The 18,014-nt window shown below is 48.5% G+C and overlaps 1 protein-coding gene across 1 annotated transcript; it reads left to right on the top strand.

Moving 5' to 3' along the window:
- The first annotated feature begins 12,098 nt into the window (after window positions 1–12,098).
- IGFBP1 (insulin like growth factor binding protein 1) lies at window positions 12,099–17,273 on the top strand. Its single transcript, XM_032758144.2, has 4 exons — window positions 12,099–12,612; window positions 14,150–14,319; window positions 15,542–15,670; window positions 16,567–17,273. Exons 1-4 carry the CDS (start codon window positions 12,264–12,266, stop codon window positions 16,696–16,698), a joined length of 780 nt encoding a protein of 259 aa, XP_032614035.1. The 5' UTR covers window positions 12,099–12,263; the 3' UTR covers window positions 16,699–17,273.
- The last annotated feature ends 741 nt before the right edge of the window (window positions 17,274–18,014 follow it).

Below are 18,014 nucleotides of genomic sequence, written 5' to 3'. Positions count from 1 at the left end.
ATCACAGTGCTGCCAAGGACCTAGCCTGGATCCCATCTCATGTCCCAAAATGCAGCACAAAGCTGGCCAGGCCACTCCCACGGCCCCTTCTGCTGACCAGGCCACCCCCAGGGCTTTCTGACCTCCAGGTCCCCAGAGTTGCCTCCTGACTCTAGGGTTGCCCTGACCTCTTGACTTAAGGGTTGCCCCAACCTCCTGAATCTCAGGTCTCTGTGACCTCCTGGCACATAGGTACACTGGTTTGGGCAGTGTAAGGATATTTTGTTTGTGTCTGTGAATAGTATAATTGGGAAATCAAAGTGTGTTTCCACAGAGTGGTGTTAGCCTAGCACTGGGTGGCAGCCGTCAGATGCTGTCATGGCCATAATTGGGCAGCAGCCAGGGGAGAAGCCATGCATGCACCTGCAAGCTCCTGGGTCCAAGCCTAGAGCCTGACACATTCTTTTCACTGGATCCCAGGAAAGCTCTGCAGCACAGAATCCCAAACCCCTCACTGCACAGGACATGCAGGCTCTGAATTCAGATGTGATCCAAGTCCAAGCTGCCAGTTTGGGTATGGCTGCTAGTCAGCCATGTTGAAACCCCATTAGGGTTACATACAGTGCTTGTGGAAGTGGTGGCAGGACTAGGTTCAGAGCCCAGCTCTTGTCATCTTGCTGACATGGGCTTTGGAGGGGACACATAGCCCTGGACAATGAGAGCCCCTCGCTGGGTCTTGTGATAAGGTGTAGAAAATCTTCAAGACAGTGTGTGGCATGTGGTAAACTCAACAACTTTTAGCACCTTCTATCTCTACGTCTTCTACCTACATTGTTACAGTCATGATTTTCCACCAGCATTTCCATTCTTTGCCCCCATTTCCATTTCCATTGAATATGTTTTTGTGGAAACTCCACCACAACAGATAACATGTTGTTTTCTACACAACCAGTGTTCTCTAGGTTGCTTTTGACCCCAGGATGTAAATAAGCGGTCAGTACTCTTTGTAAAGCACCACAGGGCAGGGAAAACTATTGTGTTAGTCTGTTCTCACACTGTTATAAAGAAATACCTGAAACTGGGTAATTTTTAAGAAAACAGGTTTCATCAGCTCACATTTCTGAAAGCTGTACAGGATTCTGCTTCTGGGGTCATCTCAGGAAACTTACAATCATGGCAGAAGGCAAAGGGGAAGCAAGCACTGTCTTCACATGGTGGAGCAGGAGAGAGAGAGGAAGGGGAGGTGCTACACACTTTCAAACAAGCAGCATTAGGGGGATGGTGGTAAACCATTAGAAACCACTCCCATGATCCAATCACCTCCCATCAGGACCCTCCTTCAACATTGGGAATTACAATTCAACATGAGATTTGGGTGGAGACACAGAGGCAAACCATATCATTCTGCTGGCCCCCGTGAAATCTCATGCCCTTCTCACTTTGCAAAATACAATCATTCCTTCTCAATAGTCCCCCAAAATCTTAACTCATAACAGCATTCACGCAAAAGTCCAAGTCCAAAATCTCATCTGAGACAAAGCAAGTCCCTTTCACCTTGAGCCTGTAAAACCAAAATAAGTTAATTACTTCCAAGATACAATGGGGGTACAAGTATTGGAAAATGCTCCCATTTCAAAAGGGAGAAATTGGGACTTCAGGCCCCATGCAAGTCTGAAACCCAGCAGGGCAGTCATTAAATCTTAAAGCTCCAAAATAATCTCCTTTGACTTCACATCCAGGCCACACTGATGCAAGGGGTGTGCTCCCAAGGCCTTGGGCATCTCTTCCTCTATGGGACTGCAGGGTTCAGCCCCATCAGCTTATTTCAGAGGCTGGCATTGAGTGCCTGCAGCTTTTCCAGGTGCACAGTGCAAACTGTCAGTGGATCTACCATTCTGGAGTCTGGAGAATGCTGGCCTTCTTCATACAGCTCCACGGGGCAGTGCTCCAGTGGGCCTTCTGTGTGGGGTCTTCAGCCCCACATTTCACTTCCACACTGCCCTAATAAAGTTTCTCCATGAGGGCTCTGCCCCTGTAGCAGACTTCTGCCTGGACATCCAGACATTTCCATACATCCTCTGAAATCTAGGCAGAGGCTCCCAAGCCTCAACTGTTGCCTCTGTGCACACACAGGCCCAACACCCCGTGGAAGCCACCAAAACTTGGGGCTTATACCCTCTGAAGCAATGGCCTGAGCTGTACCTTGGCCACTTTTCACCATAGCTGAGGTTGGAGCAGCTGTAATACAGGGCACCATGTCCCAAGGCTGTATAGAGCAGCAGCGCCCTGGGCCTGGCCCACAAAGCCATTTGCCCCTCCTAGGCCTCTGGGCCTGTGTTGGGAGTAGCTGCCCCCTTAGGTCTCTGAAATGCCTTGGAAGTATTTTCCCCATTGTCTTGGCTATTAACATTTGATTCATCTTTACTTATGCAAATTTCTGCAGCTTTGAATTCCTCCCTAGACAATGGGTTTTTATTTTCTACCACATGGCTAGGCTGCAAATTTTCCAAACTTTTTCACTCTGCTTCCCTTTTAAAAATAATTTCCAGCTTCAGATAATCTCTTTGCACATGCATATGAGCCAATGCTGTTAGAAGCAGCCAGGTCATGTCTTGAATGCTTTGCTGCTTAGAAATTTCTTCCAGCAGATACCTTAAATTGTCTCTCTCAAGTTCAAAGTTTAACAGATCCCTGGAGCAGGGGCAAAACGTTGCTAGTCTCTGCTAAAGCATAGCAACATTGACCTTTACTCCAATTCCCAATAATTTCCTCATCTCCATCTGAGAACTCCTCAGCCTGGACTTAATTGTCCATATCAGTGTTAGCATTTTGGTCACAACCGTTTGAAAAGTCTTTAGGAAGTTCTAAACTTTCCCTCATCTTCTGTTTTCTTCTGAGCCCTCCAAACTGTTCCAACCTCTGCCCCTTACCCAGTTCCAAAGTAGCTTCCACATTTTCAGGTATCTTTGTAGCAATGCCTCACTCCTGGCACCAATTTTCTGCATTAGTTCATTCTCATGCTGCTATAAAGAAATACCTGAAACTGGGTAATTTATAAAGAAAAGAGGTTTAATCTCTTCATGGTTCTGTGGGTTGAACAGGCTTCTGCTTCTGGGGAGACCTCAGGAAACTTACAATCATGGCAGAAGGCAAAGGAGAAGCAAGCACCATCTTCACATGGCAGAGTGGTGGGGAGGAGGTCCTACACACTTTCAAACAGGCAGCATTAGGGGGATGGTGTTAAACAATTAGGAACTGCCCTCATGATCCAATCACATCCCACCAGGCCCCTCCTCCAACAGTGGGAATTATAATTTGACATGAGATTTGGGTGGGGACACAGAGCCAAACCATATCAACTATAAACTTCATTAATAATCAACTAAGTACAAAATAACCTAACACAGTATTGCTTTAAAATTACTGTATCTGGCTGGGCACAGTGGCTCATGCCTCTAATCCCAACATTTTGGGAGGCCGAGGTAGGCAGATCACTTGAGGTCAGGAGTTTGAGACCAGCCTGGCCAACATGGTGAAACCCCATCTCTACTAAAAATACAAAAATTAGCCAGGCATGGTGGTGGGTGCCTGTAATCCCAGCTACTCGGGAGGCTGAGGCAGGAGAATCACTTGAATCTGGGTGATGGAGTTTGCAGTGAGCTGAGATTCCACCACTGCACTCCAGCCCCGGTGACAGAGTGAGACTCTGTCTTCACACACAAAAAAATAAAGTTACTGAATCTGCAAACATGACAACGTCAACATACAATACTGCTGATATTGAAGTGAAACTTATACTCTCATACATTGTTGTCGGCTGTTTAAATTGAGATGAAGAGGAGTTTAACCTGTGAATCTAGAGCCTTAAAAAGTCTGAACTTGAGTTATTTCAAACTTAGAATTTTATCCTGAGAAAATATCATTAGGAAAGGAAAGATTAAAATGATTGCAGCATTATTTGTAATGAAGAAAAGTTGGGAACAAACCACAGTCCAAGTCCCCCAAAAGTAACATGCTGTGGTTTTCATAAACACATGATCCTCATACGGTAACTCCAGTGATGGCACCCCGTGTGATATGCACACCATATGCCAGTGATGGCACCCCAGGTGATGGGCACACTGTATGCAGGTGATGGCCTGCCATGTGATGTGCACACTGTATGCTGGTGATGGCACCCCAGGTGATGGGCACACTGTATGCAGGTGACAGCACCCCATGTGATGGGCATGTTGTATGCAGGTGATGGTACCCCACGTGATGGGCACACTGTGACTTGGGGAATGAGATTCCCACTCTTTTTACCTCAGGGTCATTGCTGCCTGGCCATGTCACAAAGTCCTGCAGAGCCGGGGTCACCCGTCCTTAGTGCTTGCAGCTGTGTTGTAATTGACAGCCTTTGCTCCAAGTCAGTGTGTGTAGGGAGTGCAGCAAGGGCCTGGGGACCTGAGAAGAGTAATTTGACAGCTCCATCCTGGGGTGGGAGAGGTCCTGCTGCCCCTGTGGGGTGACCTATTATGGGCTGGGTGAGTGGCAGCCCTGGTGTTTGTGTTGGACTGATGGCCTCACAAGCACATTGAGGTTTCTTGCTGACAGAATCCCCATGGGGGTCATGGCATGAGTTCACGGGGCCAACCTGGTATGGGAATTTTCACCTCACCAAAGTGATGGACACTTCCCACCATCTAGTGAATTCAAGGTTAATCAAACAACACCACGTCTAACGTAGTAGAGTTGTGACTTTCCTGAAGCCCATGCATGGTCCAGGTAAGTGTCATCTTCTACCAAATCATCTTAGTTTGTATATGGGTGGTGAAGATTCTTGGGGGAATGAGATGCATGTGTCTCCTGGGAGTGAGCAACAGGGAGCTCTGGTGTCCTGGTGGCTCGTCCTCATTTCCCTCCACCACCCAGGCTCTCTCACCACCCAGCTGCAGCAATGATAGCTCTGCCTCTTCGTTTCTTCCCTCAAATGTATCCATTACCCTAATCTCTCACTTCTTATGGAGTGGTTTTGTGCAAGTGCGGGCCCAGAAGTGCTTCGTGAACCAATGGCCTCAGACTTGAGCATGCAACACATTCTCCTAGGAGGCTTGCCAAATAACAGAGTGTGGGATGCGCCCCCAGAGGCCGGAGTCTGGGGTTGGTGTAGGGCCTGGGGATGGGCCTTTCTACTCATCTAGGTAGAAATGCCAATTAGTGAGTGACCGTGGTCTAAACCACCCCACTTTACCAGAGGTGAGAAATTAGGAGGGGTCTGTTGCCTGAGCAGCCTTGATGTGGGGGGAGCATAACAGAATGAAGACGAAGAGCACCTGCCCTATGTTTGCACTTGATAACTGCCCTCTTTCACCCAACCCACTGCACCCTGAATGCAAATGCTTCGGGATGGCCTCGCTTCCACAACCAACACTGAGATTCAGACCCTGGTCTTCTGACAGGGTCCCTTGGGCTTTGGCCTGGATACATTTGTGCTCCTCCTGTGTTTAGAAACTGGGTTTTGTTGACGTGACAAGAGCTAGGTGACTTTTCCACTTTGATTAGTGGGGAGTGTGGGCGAGAGCTATTTTTTCAAACTTTCCCATCAGTTTGCCAAGCGGTGTCCTTCATCAGCTTGGGAGATAAGGGCAGCACGTCGGGCCTTTGCACAGATTTACATCATCCCCTGTGTTGATCATGGAACATAAGCAAAACATCACTTTGTTTTTTTCCCCATGTTAAAAACAACTTCCTTTCTGAGGTGTCCCTGGATTGCAGCATTTCTTCCCTTTGAAAGTTTGACTTTGCCCTTGACTCTTGTATTGTTTTTCAGAGCATGGATTGCCCAATTTTCAGCTGCTGGTGAGTAAGCAGCACACTGCATGAAGGCAGGATTGGGAAGAGCAGATGATGGAAGTGCCCGTGTGACTGCACCACCCCAGAGGCCCCAGCCTCTGCCCTTGGCAGGAACGAGCCACCGTGCAGCTCAGGATGACAATAGCTCCTGTTCATGAAGCAGGCAATCCATCATCCCCATCTTACAGGTGAAAAAACTGAGGCCAGGGGCTTTATGCAACATGCTAGGACATAGAAATCTAAGGCACAAAAACAAACAGTCTTGCTCCAGAGCTGCTCTGCTGTTGATACTTCCCAGCTTTCATGACCTCCCCTTTAAGGGCTAACACAATTGTCAGAGCTGAGTTGTTGAGTGCAATGGTCAACACTTGTTCTTGCCGTTCCCACAAGAAAAAGACAGATGTGTTATGAAGTGCCATCAAATTACTGGCAGAGGCCGTGTGTGGCCCTATTCATAGGCACCCCCTGGAGTGACACAATGGGACTGCTATGATTATGTGTCCCTCACCTTTTCTGAATCACTGATAGTGGTTTCCTTTCCTTTGCAGCACAGAGAATTTGCAGTGAGGCAGGAGGTCTCCTGGTCCCTGGTTTAATACCCTTTTTTGCTCAGTTGATTGAATACAAATTCCATGTTTAGCACTGAAAGCTTTCCACACTTACCCCAAACAACTGTTCATCCCTGCCTCCCAAAATATGCTCCCAGTTGCCCCTGCACATACAGACATTTTTGGCCCTAGCCTACATAAAATGCCTGTGTGGTATGGCAGGAAGGGTAAAGGCTTTGATTCGGGTGAAGAAGGGGCTCCACCTCCAGTTGGTGGTGATGAGACCTACTGGCAATTTTGGCATGTGTGGCTTGGCATGAGGTATGCCCAGTACAGTAAACGTTTATGAAACACTAGCTCCCCCGCCCCTCCCTGCTCTCATGCTCTGATTCCAGGTGTCCTGTGAAATTGGATTCATAGTTCTTTATCAAATGGGCATGGGGCACCTATTGGTGCCTGTGTGGTGCTGGACAGAAGGACATCTATGTGTTTGTCCCCTGTTCACTAAACCAGGTGAGACACACACACACCCCAACACACACACACACACACACACACACACACACACACACACACACAGAAGTACGTAGATAGGCATTTATTTTAGCTCTTCAGCATTAGTATAACCCAATGTGACATCAAGCATCAGGATTGCACAGGGGGCCACTGAAGTCAGGCTGTGCAGAGGTGAGGACATTTATGGTGGGTCCCCAGGCATGGAGAAGGGGTCATAGGAGGAAGGAACAGTGCCATGAAGATATAACTGAGCCCAGAATGGTCCTCAACCTTTGGGCGGTCAAAGGCCTGTTAGCGTCGATGATGACTGCCAAAGACCACACGGAAGCACACAGTTGTGCAGTTGGCTCCAGGGAGTCCAAGGGGCCTTGAGCTAAGGCATGGACCTCGTCTATGGCTCTCTGACTTTTCTTATCTGTCTCTAACTCTTCCTCTCACCAGTTTTGGTTGCTATGTGGGCCATCCCATCTGAAGCATCTTTCCATAGTCCCCTTCCTGATGTTCTTTTCTTTCTTTCATGAATTAATCACAAGCTGCAGTGCATTTGTTAAAGTGTTTGTTTACTATTTTTCCCCCTCTACATCTTTGAGGGTGGGGCTCTGCCTCCTTCATGGCTGATCCTCAGCTTCTGGGTGTCTGGTTGGTGCTCGGAAGGGGTGCAGGAATGAGGGGTCCCCAGGCACCGGCTCCCTCCCTGGTGATCTTCCAGGACCAACCTTCCTTTCTTCCTTCCTTCCTTCCTTCCTTCCTTCCTTCCTTCCTTCCTTCCTCTCTCCTTTCTCCCTTTCCTCCATTCTTTCTTCCTTTCTTTCTCTCCTCTCTCTCTCTTTTTCTCTTGAGACAGGGTCTCACTCTGCCACCGAGGCTGGAGTACAGTGATGTGATCATAACTCACTGTAGCCTCAAACTCTTGGGCTTAAGTGATCCTCTCACCTCAGCCTCCTGAGTAGCTAGGACTACAGTCATGTACCACCATACCTGGCTAATTATTTTTATTTTCACAGAGACAGGGTCCTGCTTTGTTACCCAGGCTGGTCTCAAATCCTTGGCCTCAAACGATTCTCCCACGTCAGCCTCTCAGTGTTGGAATTACGGGCATGAGCAGTGGCTGACTCAGAACCTCCTTTCTAAGGATATCCACTCTCTTAGCCTGCTTATACCCCTGTGGTGGTGGCCTGCTGCCCTAATGAGGAGTCTAAACCCCTTTGCACAGCCTTCAGGCCTCTTTGTGCCTGCTTCCCTGCCTGCTCCCCTGCCCCTCCCTGCCTGTTATTCCAGCTCCCAGCAGGAAGAACTACTGGCTCTTCCCTGAACACACTGCACTCTTCCCAGCTGTCTGCCATCACCCCACCATCATCTCTATTCTCCCACATTGCACACCCCATCCCTTTGCTGCTTGGGGGAAGGCCACTTAGCCTCCAAGACCAGCCATGGCCAGCAGCTTATGGAGACGTACCCAGACACAAATAGACCTGCTGTCTCTTCCCACCTCACTTATCCTAAGGGTGAGGTTGTAAGTAGCCCGCCCTTGACAGACCATCCTCCTGCCAGATGGGGGCAAGACTGTGGCTCAGTGTAGGGCATCCCATCACCCCTTTCCCCCACACCTAGCTCAGTACCTGCCCTACATTGGAAGGGTACCTCCCTTCCACTCCACTGCGGTCACTGTTTGGTGAGGAAAAGAATGCAGAGAGAAGCTTGGGAGCTTGAGATGGAGAAGCTGGAAGGAAGAGCAATTCATTCTGAGGGGGCAGCTGTAGGAGGTGGGGAATATCAGGATAGAGTCCTGCAAGAGTTTCCGGGATGGATGGAAGAGACCATGGACTTGATAAGCATGATAGGGTGATGGAAGTTCAGGCACTGAGAATAGCAAGACCAAAGTCATGGGGTTAGGGTCAGGCCAACTGAGGCTGAGGTGCAGCGGGTCCGGAGACCTCTCTCCCAGGGCCCACCCTGCACTTCCCAGAGCTGAGAGATGCACATCCTTTCATGTCTCCCCTGGGCGCTTCCCCAGCCTCCCCAGCCAGCTGTGAGAGTCAGAGCACTGGGAGCACCAAAGGCAGGCCAGGCTGTGACCCCTGCCAGGGGGCAGTGGGGCTTGGGGATTCATGAATGTTCCCAGAAATGGCTGTGTGAGCAGTCACATCATCAGCTGTGACTCCAACCTGCCAGGGCAGGGCCGCTCACTCCCACACAGGATGGACGGATGGACAGACGGCCTACACAGGCCTGTAGGGAGGGGCTTGGCTCCATCTGTGTTGACAGAGCATCAGGAGTAGGAGGAGAGCTCTGTCTCAACTTGGGGGCTATTTGGTTTGCTGTTGCTATGAAGCAAGCAAGGAAAACATTTGGGAAATCGATCCTTGAGGGGAGGAATTTTCACTACATGCAGGACAAGTGAGACCTCAGGGAGGATGGGTGGGACGAATGCTGAGCAAGTGCACAACTATCCAGGGCCGAGTACACTGCCTGGCACACAGCAGGTGGCCTCCAGATATTTACCAAAGAATTGCCTCTTTCATGTGTTTCATTAAGAAAACATTGCAGGTGTGGGCACTGATTGCAAGCTGAGGAAGTCAGAGAGAAAATACAGAGCACACATTCTTCTTCCGGAAATCAAATTGCTTAGGGATCTACCCTAAAAATAATGTCAAAAAATTCAAAACCGTTGGTCAGTTCCTTTACCAAACACCAAACTCTGCTCTGTAAAGAAATAATGACAAACAATCATAAACTTCCAATTGCAATGACCTCACTGCCTTATTTTGATTTTTGCAGGAGACGCTGGGGCCATTACTTTTTGGAGACTTTAGAGGTAGAACAAAAGCCAGTTTGTCAAATCCAAGTCACTTCCCAAAGGCCACAGAAACAGGAAAGTGGTGAGAAAAGGAGGTCATCAGTTAATTTCAACTTGGTTATTTTTTTATTTTTATTTTTTGAGTCAGAGTCTCAGTCTTGTCTCCCAGGCTGGAGTGCAATGGCGTGATCTTGGCTCACTGCAACCTCCGCCTCCCGGGTTCAAGCGATTCTCCTGCCTCAGCCTCCTGAGTAGCTGGGATTACAGGTGCCTGACACCATGCCCGGATAATTTTTGTATTTTTAGTAGAGATGGAGTTTTGCCATGTCGGTCAGTCTGGTCTTGAATTCCTGATCTCTGGTGATCTGCCCACCTTGGCCTCCCAAAGTGTTGGGATTACAGGCATGAGCCACTGCGCCTGGCCCCTTGGTTATTCTTTAGATTGGTAATGTAATAGACAGTGTAAATACATCTACAAATTCAGAAGGTTAAGAAAGGGTATGCTAGGAGAACCAGTCTGTCCCTCAGTCACATTTTTCACCACCACCTAAAGAAGGCATTGCTATCAATTTATGTATTCCTCCCAAAACATTCAATAAATGTAGAATCAGTTGCATACATTCATCTTGCTTTTATTGTACACAAACAGTACCACACTCTGTACTTTCTCATTTGTACTTAGCTAGGAGATTTTACTTAAGTTGAATCATTTTACTTTTAGAGATTTTTCTCTATGAGAAAATCAGAGTTGCTCTTTCTTGTTAATAGCCGTCTGTCTTCCAGTGGAAGGATGCCCCAGGATTTATGTATCCAGCACCTAGAGATGGGCATTTAGGTTGTTTGCAGTATGGCTTCCGGATAGGGATTGGCTTATGTATTTTTTCACGTAAGTTTAAAATGATCTCGCACGTCTGTCTCATTATCTGTAGGATAAACAGCTGAGGGTGTCATTGTTAGCACAGACCATTCTAGCTCCAGCTTCAGAATGTCAGGGCAGTTATTATTTTCACCTGCCCTTACACCTTCCCTGAAGGGAGCAGCAGGGATCATTTCCTTGAATGTAAGAATGACTGTCGCTTGAGGTGATTTAGCAATGCTCTAGCGTTTTAGAGTGTTTTAGCCAGATTAGAGAGAAAGGCATTTACTTAGGGCTTGCTTACAGTAAACAGGACTGTGTGGGCATCAGAAATGTGAATTCTTGTTCAGGATCCACCATTATAGCCTCTGTGACTTTCACCTGGCAATATCCTTCTTTCTCTGGCCTCAGTGTTCTCCTCTATAAAGCAAGGGGCTGGACAAGCCACCTCCAATTTCCCAGTTTGGCAACACCACTCCTAAAGGATCTGAAGGGACAATAGGAGGCCCAGGCCTGGAGGTAGGGTAGCCCTGAGCCTGTGCCCGGAATGGGAGGCAAAGATGGTGGCAGGTGGGTGGGAAAATGTGGGGTTTGGGGGTCACAGGAGAGGCCAAGGGGCAGGCCTGGAGCATGGCACACTCCCTGATCACAGCTCTCCACTGGAAGGCCATGGAGGGAGTGATGGGGAGAGCCTGCAACTCCTGGAGATAAGCCTGATTCTGACTTTCTTTGAAGGATTTTTTTCTTGTGACTTCTTTCCTGTGACAGAGAATATCCGAGAAATGAGAATTTTAACTAAAGAGAAAAACTTCGCATTTGCTACTGATGAATATCTGGCCTACGCGGGAAAGTCGTGGGTGCCCTGGGATTCTGGCTCCACTGCTAACAAGACCTTGTTAGACCTTCGTAACTGCCCCTCCAAAGAGGAGAAAGGCTCTTGGAGGTAGAGTGAGATTGGTTAGATTGGGGAGCTTGGCAGAGCCCCAGGATGAACTGTGTTTTTGTTTTGTTTTGTTTTGTTTTTTTGCAGGTTGGAGGCTTTTTCCTGCAGAAAGAGAAGCAATTCCGGGCTTTTCCACAGATAACCTGCTAGGGCTTGCAGAGACCTGGATTCTAACCCCATCTCGCCTTTCCTCACTCTGGGCCTTGGTTTCTGCATTTGAGAACTGCTGAGTGGGCTGGTGTTACCCAGGAATTTTTAATTTTTGCAGAAGACGCTTTGCAGGAGATCTCTAGGGCGTTTTCTGTGTCAATTAAAGAGCCTGGCCAGCTGGGCCTGGGCTGTCTTTTTGACAAAAACAAACGTCATCCCCCTCCCAGCTGAGCACTTGTTAGAACTGGACTTTAACTCAGGGCCTGAACCCCCCTGACAACAGGACAAACAGTATGAAATCAAAACCGTTTACCCTCCTCCCATCTGCGGTTTGCGTAGGGCCTTGGGTGCACTAGCAAAACAAACTTATTTTGAACACTCAGCTCCTAGCGTGCCGCGCTGCCAATCATTAACCTCCTGGTGCAAGTGGCGCGGCCTGTGCCCTTTATAAGGTGCGCGCTGTGTCCAGCGAGCATCGGCCACCGCCATCCCATCCAGCGAGCATCTGCCGCCGCGCCGCCGCCACCCTCCCAGAGAGCACTGGCCACCGCTCCACCATCACTTGCCTAAAGTATAGGCCACCGCCCGCCGCCACCAGCCCAGAGAGCATCGGCCCCTGTCTGCTGCCCGCGCCTGGAGATGTCAGAGGTCCCCGTTGCTCGCGTCTGGCTGGTACTGCTCCTGCTGACTGTCCAGGTCGGCGTGACAGCCGGCGCTCCGTGGCAGTGCGCGCCCTGCTCCGCCGAGAAGCTCGCGCTCTGCCCGCCGGTGCCCGCCTCGTGCTCGGAGGTTACCCGGTCCGCCGGCTGCGGCTGTTGCCCGATGTGCGCCCTGCCTCTGGGCGCCGCGTGCGGCGTGGCCACTGCACGCTGCGCTCGGGGACTCAGTTGCCGCGCGCTGCCGGGGGAGCAGCAACCTCTGCAAGCCCTCACCCGCGGCCAAGGCGCCTGCGTGCGGGAGTCTGACGCCTCCGCTTCCCATGCTGCAGGTACCACAGTCCCGTCCCTGCTCCAGCACCTCCTGCCCCGCCGGCACCTCCCGTCCCCACTCCCCTAACTACTGGGTGGGGCTGCAGCCAGGCAGGGGCTTGTCCACAACTAGAGCTTGAAACCAGAGCACGTAATTGGGGAAGGAGCTTGGGTCACCCAGTGGAGGCCGATGATTGCATGGTCTTGGCAGGACGTGCCCTGGGAAAAGAAGGAAGATGTTCCAGGGCACACATAGCTTAGTGGAGACTCAAGGAGGAAGTTCGCACTTGGCCCTCGTAGCCCAGGGATCTTTAGAGACCCAGACAGCAAGAGTAGAGGGAGGCGGTGGGGCTGCCTCCACAGTTGGGATGCCACCCTTGGTCCCCCACCAGTCTCCTTGCCAGCATGTGGGCAGCCCCAGTGGCTGGAGCATCCGGGAAGGCCTAAGAAGGGAATCCCTCCTGCTGGCCTCCCCAGGAGGTGTTTGGAACGTCCTTTGTAATATACGTCCTGGATACAGTATGTGCTTCCCAGATGTTTACAGAACATAATGTGAGAGTTGAGGCTAAAAGCTTCACTTCCATTCATTGCCATAGAAAAACAATGTTTGATGTGTATGTTGCCCCCTAAGAACATGACAATCAGGTTCTTTCCTGGATTTAAGCAGGCATTTGTTTGTAGCGGGAAGTGGAGGAAATGCCTCTTTCTCTACTCCAGCCCCTATCTCCTCATCTGGGCTGCTTGCACGTCCTGTCCTGTGCCATTCTTGGAGGAATTAGGACTTCCATACCCTGATAGGGTGTTAGAGTGAGTGCGTGAGAGTCAGTGACCCTTCCAAGGAGGGAACAGGGATTTCCTGCAGATTCTCTGCCCTTTAGAGGAAATGAAAGGGAGTCGTCTCACTGATCCTCAAGGAGATGGATTTCCACAGGGGGTCCCTTATAGGCTAGTGTGCTGATTCTGTTCATGCACCTTTGGACTCTATCTGCAAGATCCTCTTGGCACGGGGGTGGAGGGGGTGTTGCAGATAAGTCCCTTAGGACGTGGGAAGGCAGGGGCCCCAAAATAGAAGAGGGTAGTACTCTGGGTCAGGAGAGCTGCATTCTAGACTCCACTTCTAGATGAACTGTACCATCCATTCAGGGATATTAGTAAAATCCCCATTTTAAGGATGGGGAAGCTGAGGTTTCGAGGCTCTCCACTAATGCAGTTAGGAACTGAACTCTAATCCTTGCTTCTTTAGGGTTGTTCTCAGCCTCAGCAAATGCATTTGTTGCTCTGCTCCCCTGCTGCTTTAAAAGCAGAAACGTGGGGCACCTTGCCAGGCCCTGAAACTTACTATTGTCAGGAACAGAGCTGGCATTGCTGTTGGGTCATCACTCTTCCTGGAAACCATTACAAGGTCCTTTACAGTGAGAGTCAGTGAAAATCAGGTTAAGGAATGTGGCCATCCTCATGGCCCAGCCTGGTTTTGAGGGAAGGAAGTGATCTCGTGGGGGCCCAAGAGGTACAGATGCTTTGGGAGGGCTCATGGGGTCTGCAATGTTTCCTTTCCAGAGGCAGGGAGCCCTGAAAGCCCAGAGAGCACAGAGATAACTGAGGAGGAGCTCCTGGATAATTTCCATCTGATGGCCCCTTCTGAAGAGAATCATTCCATCCTTTGGGACGCCATCAATACCTATGATGGCTCAAAGGCTCTCCATGTCACCAACATCAAAAAATGGAAGGTGAGACCCAGCAGGTGGGTGGTGGGAACTCTCCTGTCAGAGGATGTAGCTTGAGTTGGCTGTGACAAGCAGACCTGGCCCACTCCTGCCTGGTCCTGATGCCCTGGAAATAAATAAAGGGTTTTCCCCCCCAAACCTAGTGGCCATTTCTCAGCTAAACTTTGTCAAGCTGTGAACACATGGACTTTCAGGAGAGGAGCCCACTGGATGCAAAGAAAATGTAGTTCCTGATAATAGGTTACTTCATGTCTCTGAGCTCCTCTCTAAAGGGTGTCAGAGCATTGAGTTACATTGTTCCAAAACTTAGTACAAGGGCCTAACTGCTTTCACTCCCATTGTATCATTTGCCTCCCTTTAAAAAAAATTGTCATAAAATAGACATAAAATTTACTGTTTTAACTATTTTGAAGCATAGGTTTCTGTGGCATTAAGTAACAGTAAGTAATGCATGTTATTCTGCAACCACCACCAATATCTACCTTGAGAATTTTCGTCTTCCCAAACTGAAGCTCCGAACTCATTAAACATCAACTCCACATTATCTTAATTATGTCTGTTTTGAATTCTACCACTTGAGGGCGACAGAGAATCAAAGTCAGAGTGACTCGATTTGAGGAAAAAAATTACTTCCACAAACATGCCTACCCAGAAAAAGGGAGGATTAACCATTTTCTCAACATTTTGGAATTTCATCTGAGAATAATGATAAATGGAGGAAAGTTGACTCTTAAATTATCCAAATGAATGCCTTAATCCTCACTTGATTTAGTTTATGTAAAATCGCCTTGTAGATTGCAGAGGAAAGTTATTCAAAATCTAGAAATCTCTTCTGCTAAATTCTTAATTAAGAGTTATGCCCACTCTTCTTCTAACCAGATGGCGGGTGCCAAAAGTATTCAGTAAGTGGCAGGAGGAGTTGGGAAGAGTTTTGTGGTGTTGGTGAGGCTCTTGCCAGGGGATGTCTCTGTGCAGGTGTTGAGAGAGTGTTTGGTGAGGGAGAGAATGGTGTTCTTATTCTTTATCTGAACAACTTAAGACAGACTAATCACAGGTAGGAAAAAGAGGCCCAGAGGGAGCACATCACATGACACTTAGTCCCAGGTCCCTGTGGCCAGATCGTAGGGCCACTCCTGCTTCTACAAAACCTCTTCCATCAGTCACTGTCTAGGCTGATAATTCACTGTGTCTTGTTAGATATCCTAATGTCAAGTTATTCTCTTAGGAGCCCTGCCGAATAGAACTCTACAGAGTCGTAGAGAGTTTAGCCAAGGCACAGGAGACATCAGGAGAAGAAATTTCCAAATTTTACCTGCCAAACTGCAACAAGAATGGATTTTATCACAGCAGACAGGTAGGTGGCCTTGCCAGTGTGTGTCGTCAGGGTGAAAGGGACTACTGCCCTACATTCCTGCCAAGCTACGGTCATTCATGGCAAAGAATGTCCACTCCAAAGTAGACACCAGAAGTGGTTGTATTGAGCCAGATCCACCCCTCTGGGAACCTGGAAAGCTAGGTGAAGAAAGCCTATTGAACAGGTCGATATGTCACCACCAGAGGAGGAAAGCCCGCGCTGGACCGGGGCCCTGGGGCTAAGCCTGAGCTCCATTACTCAGCAAGCCAATAGCTATGGAAGACTTTCCTAGGCCCCCTAACGCTTGGATCTCGGGTTCCTCACCTATACAAGAGAGGAAGGGAACAAACTTAACTTAGGAAAGCAAGTATCTATTTGGACAGCTCTTACACTTTTTTCTCCCTGAACTGTCTAATAAAACACAACAATATTTTTGTGGCTTGCCAGATAATAAATGAGATCAAACAGACCAAGATTTCATATTGAGGAGTGCTTTAGGTCTCAGTGAAGTACAGGTTCTGTAGATTTTATTGGGAGAAACTGAGGACTAGGCCCTGCTTCACAGGCAATGAACAGTGGGGCACACATGAGACATGTTCCCTCTGGGTTGGGTTCCCCTGACATCAGGCTATGAAGCAGACAGCTGTGCACACACTGTACTGTTTAACACATGTGGGAAGTCATTATTGCATGTGCCACTCGGTCACTGTCTCTATTTTATGATGAGAACCAGGAGGGTGTGAGATTTGCCTGCATCATGGGCAGCTGGTTTCACAGCCGGGACTCTTGGCTTAGCTCTGCAGTGCTCGGCTGCACTGAGAAAAGGGCCAGCTATAGCTCTACTTTCCCTGTCAGCTTGTCATCTGCTGCTCTTGACCTTGGTCTTGTCTTTGCAGTGTGAGACATCCATGGATGGAGAGGCGGGACTCTGCTGGTGTGTCTACCCTTGGAATGGGAAGAGGATCCCAGGGTCTCCAGAGATCAGGGGAGACCCCAACTGCCAGACGTATTTTAATGTACAAAACTGAAAACAGATGAAATAATGTTCTGTCACGTGAAATATTTAAGTATATAGTATATTTATACTCTAGAACATGCACATTTATATATATGTATATGTATATATATATAGTAACTACTTTTTATACTCCATGCATAACTTGATATAGAAAGCTGTTTATTTATTCACTGTAAGTTTATTTTTTCTACACACTAAAAACTTGTACTATGTTAATAACGTGTACTATGTCAATTTGTGTATCATGAAACACTTCTCATCATATTGTATGTAAGTAATTGCATTTCTGCTCTTCCAAAGCTCCTGCGTCTGTTTTTAAAGAGCATGGAAAAATACTGTGTAGAAAAATGCAAAATGAGTAAGAGAGAGTAGTTTTTCAGGTAGTTTAAAGGAGGACGATTAACTTATATATTCCACCATTCACATTTTATGTACGTGTGTAGGGAAAGTTAAAAGTGTTGATTACATAATCAAAGCTACCTGTGGTGATGTTGCCACCTGTTAAAATGTACACTGGATACATTGTTAAACAGGTGTCTATAATGGAAACATTTACAATAAATATTCTGCATGGAAATACTGTTATTTCTGTGGATGTTTATTTAGTGATACTATCTTTGTTTCTGAAATCCCTTTGTCCTTCACCCTCACCTTCCTTATGCATTTTGTGCTTTTGTGATATCAAGATGGTGTTTTGGGTCTGCAGAGCCCCTTGTCCCAACTACCCTAGATCTTGCCCCGGCTGCCCCAGGGTTTCCACTTCCCAGTGGCATTGGGACCTTCCTCCTCTTCCCGGCCAGGTTGGGCATTCCTGTGTCCCACCTCTCCATTAGTCCCCATCCTCCCCAGGGTCCTCAGCCTCTTCCTCTTGGTTTGGTTTGTCCCTTCCGTTCAACTTATAAATAGGAACAGGGTTTCTTTCCTCTTAAACACAAGACAGAAGTGCTTCCTTGGTTTTGCTCCCTAGCCTTTCCCTTGCTTGCCCTCCCTTCCTGCTAGCCTCCTTCTTCCACAGGGCTCCCAGCATCCTTTTGTCACTTCTGTTTCCATGACTGAGCCCTGATTGCAGCTCTCTTCTCTGCTCCTCAGAGCTCTTCTTCCTTAACACTGTGCCCTGCTTGGTGTGCCCAATGCTGTCCCTCCTAACTCTTGCTCACCCTGTTGACTGCTTCTTTCCTCCCCTCCACATCTTTCCTGGCACCTTGCCCATCCCAGGGGATTCCATCTCGGTCTGTTGGCTGCCTCCAGCCCTGTCTCCTGGACTCCCCCTGCTCTTTTTCAGGGGGAAAGCCCACACTTCTCCTTGCTGCAGGCCACCTCTTGGAG

The sequence above is a fragment of the Hylobates moloch genome, unplaced genomic scaffold, assembly GCF_009828535.3.
Source record: "Hylobates moloch isolate HMO894 unplaced genomic scaffold, HMol_V3 SCAFFOLD_1, whole genome shotgun sequence".
Taxonomy (NCBI): Eukaryota; Metazoa; Chordata; class Mammalia; order Primates; family Hylobatidae; genus Hylobates; species Hylobates moloch.
The sequence above is the reverse complement of the archived record's forward strand: the minus strand, read 5'-3'. Positions and strand labels throughout refer to the sequence as shown.

What these genes read in the sequence shown, in the direction of transcription:
- IGFBP1 (XM_032758144.2), top strand. Translation starts at nt 12,264, where the DNA reads ATGTCAGAGGTCCCCGTTGCTCGCGTCTGGCTGGTACTGCTCCTGCTG. An exon ending in CTCCGCTTCCCATGCTGCAG is followed by an intron (nt 12,613 to 14,149) that starts GTACCACAGTCC and finishes TTTCCTTTCCAG; the next exon opens with AGGCAGGGAGCCCTGAAAGC. An exon ending in GATTTTATCACAGCAGACAG is followed by an intron (nt 15,671 to 16,566) that starts GTAGGTGGCCTT and finishes TTGTCTTTGCAG; the next exon opens with TGTGAGACATCCATGGATGG.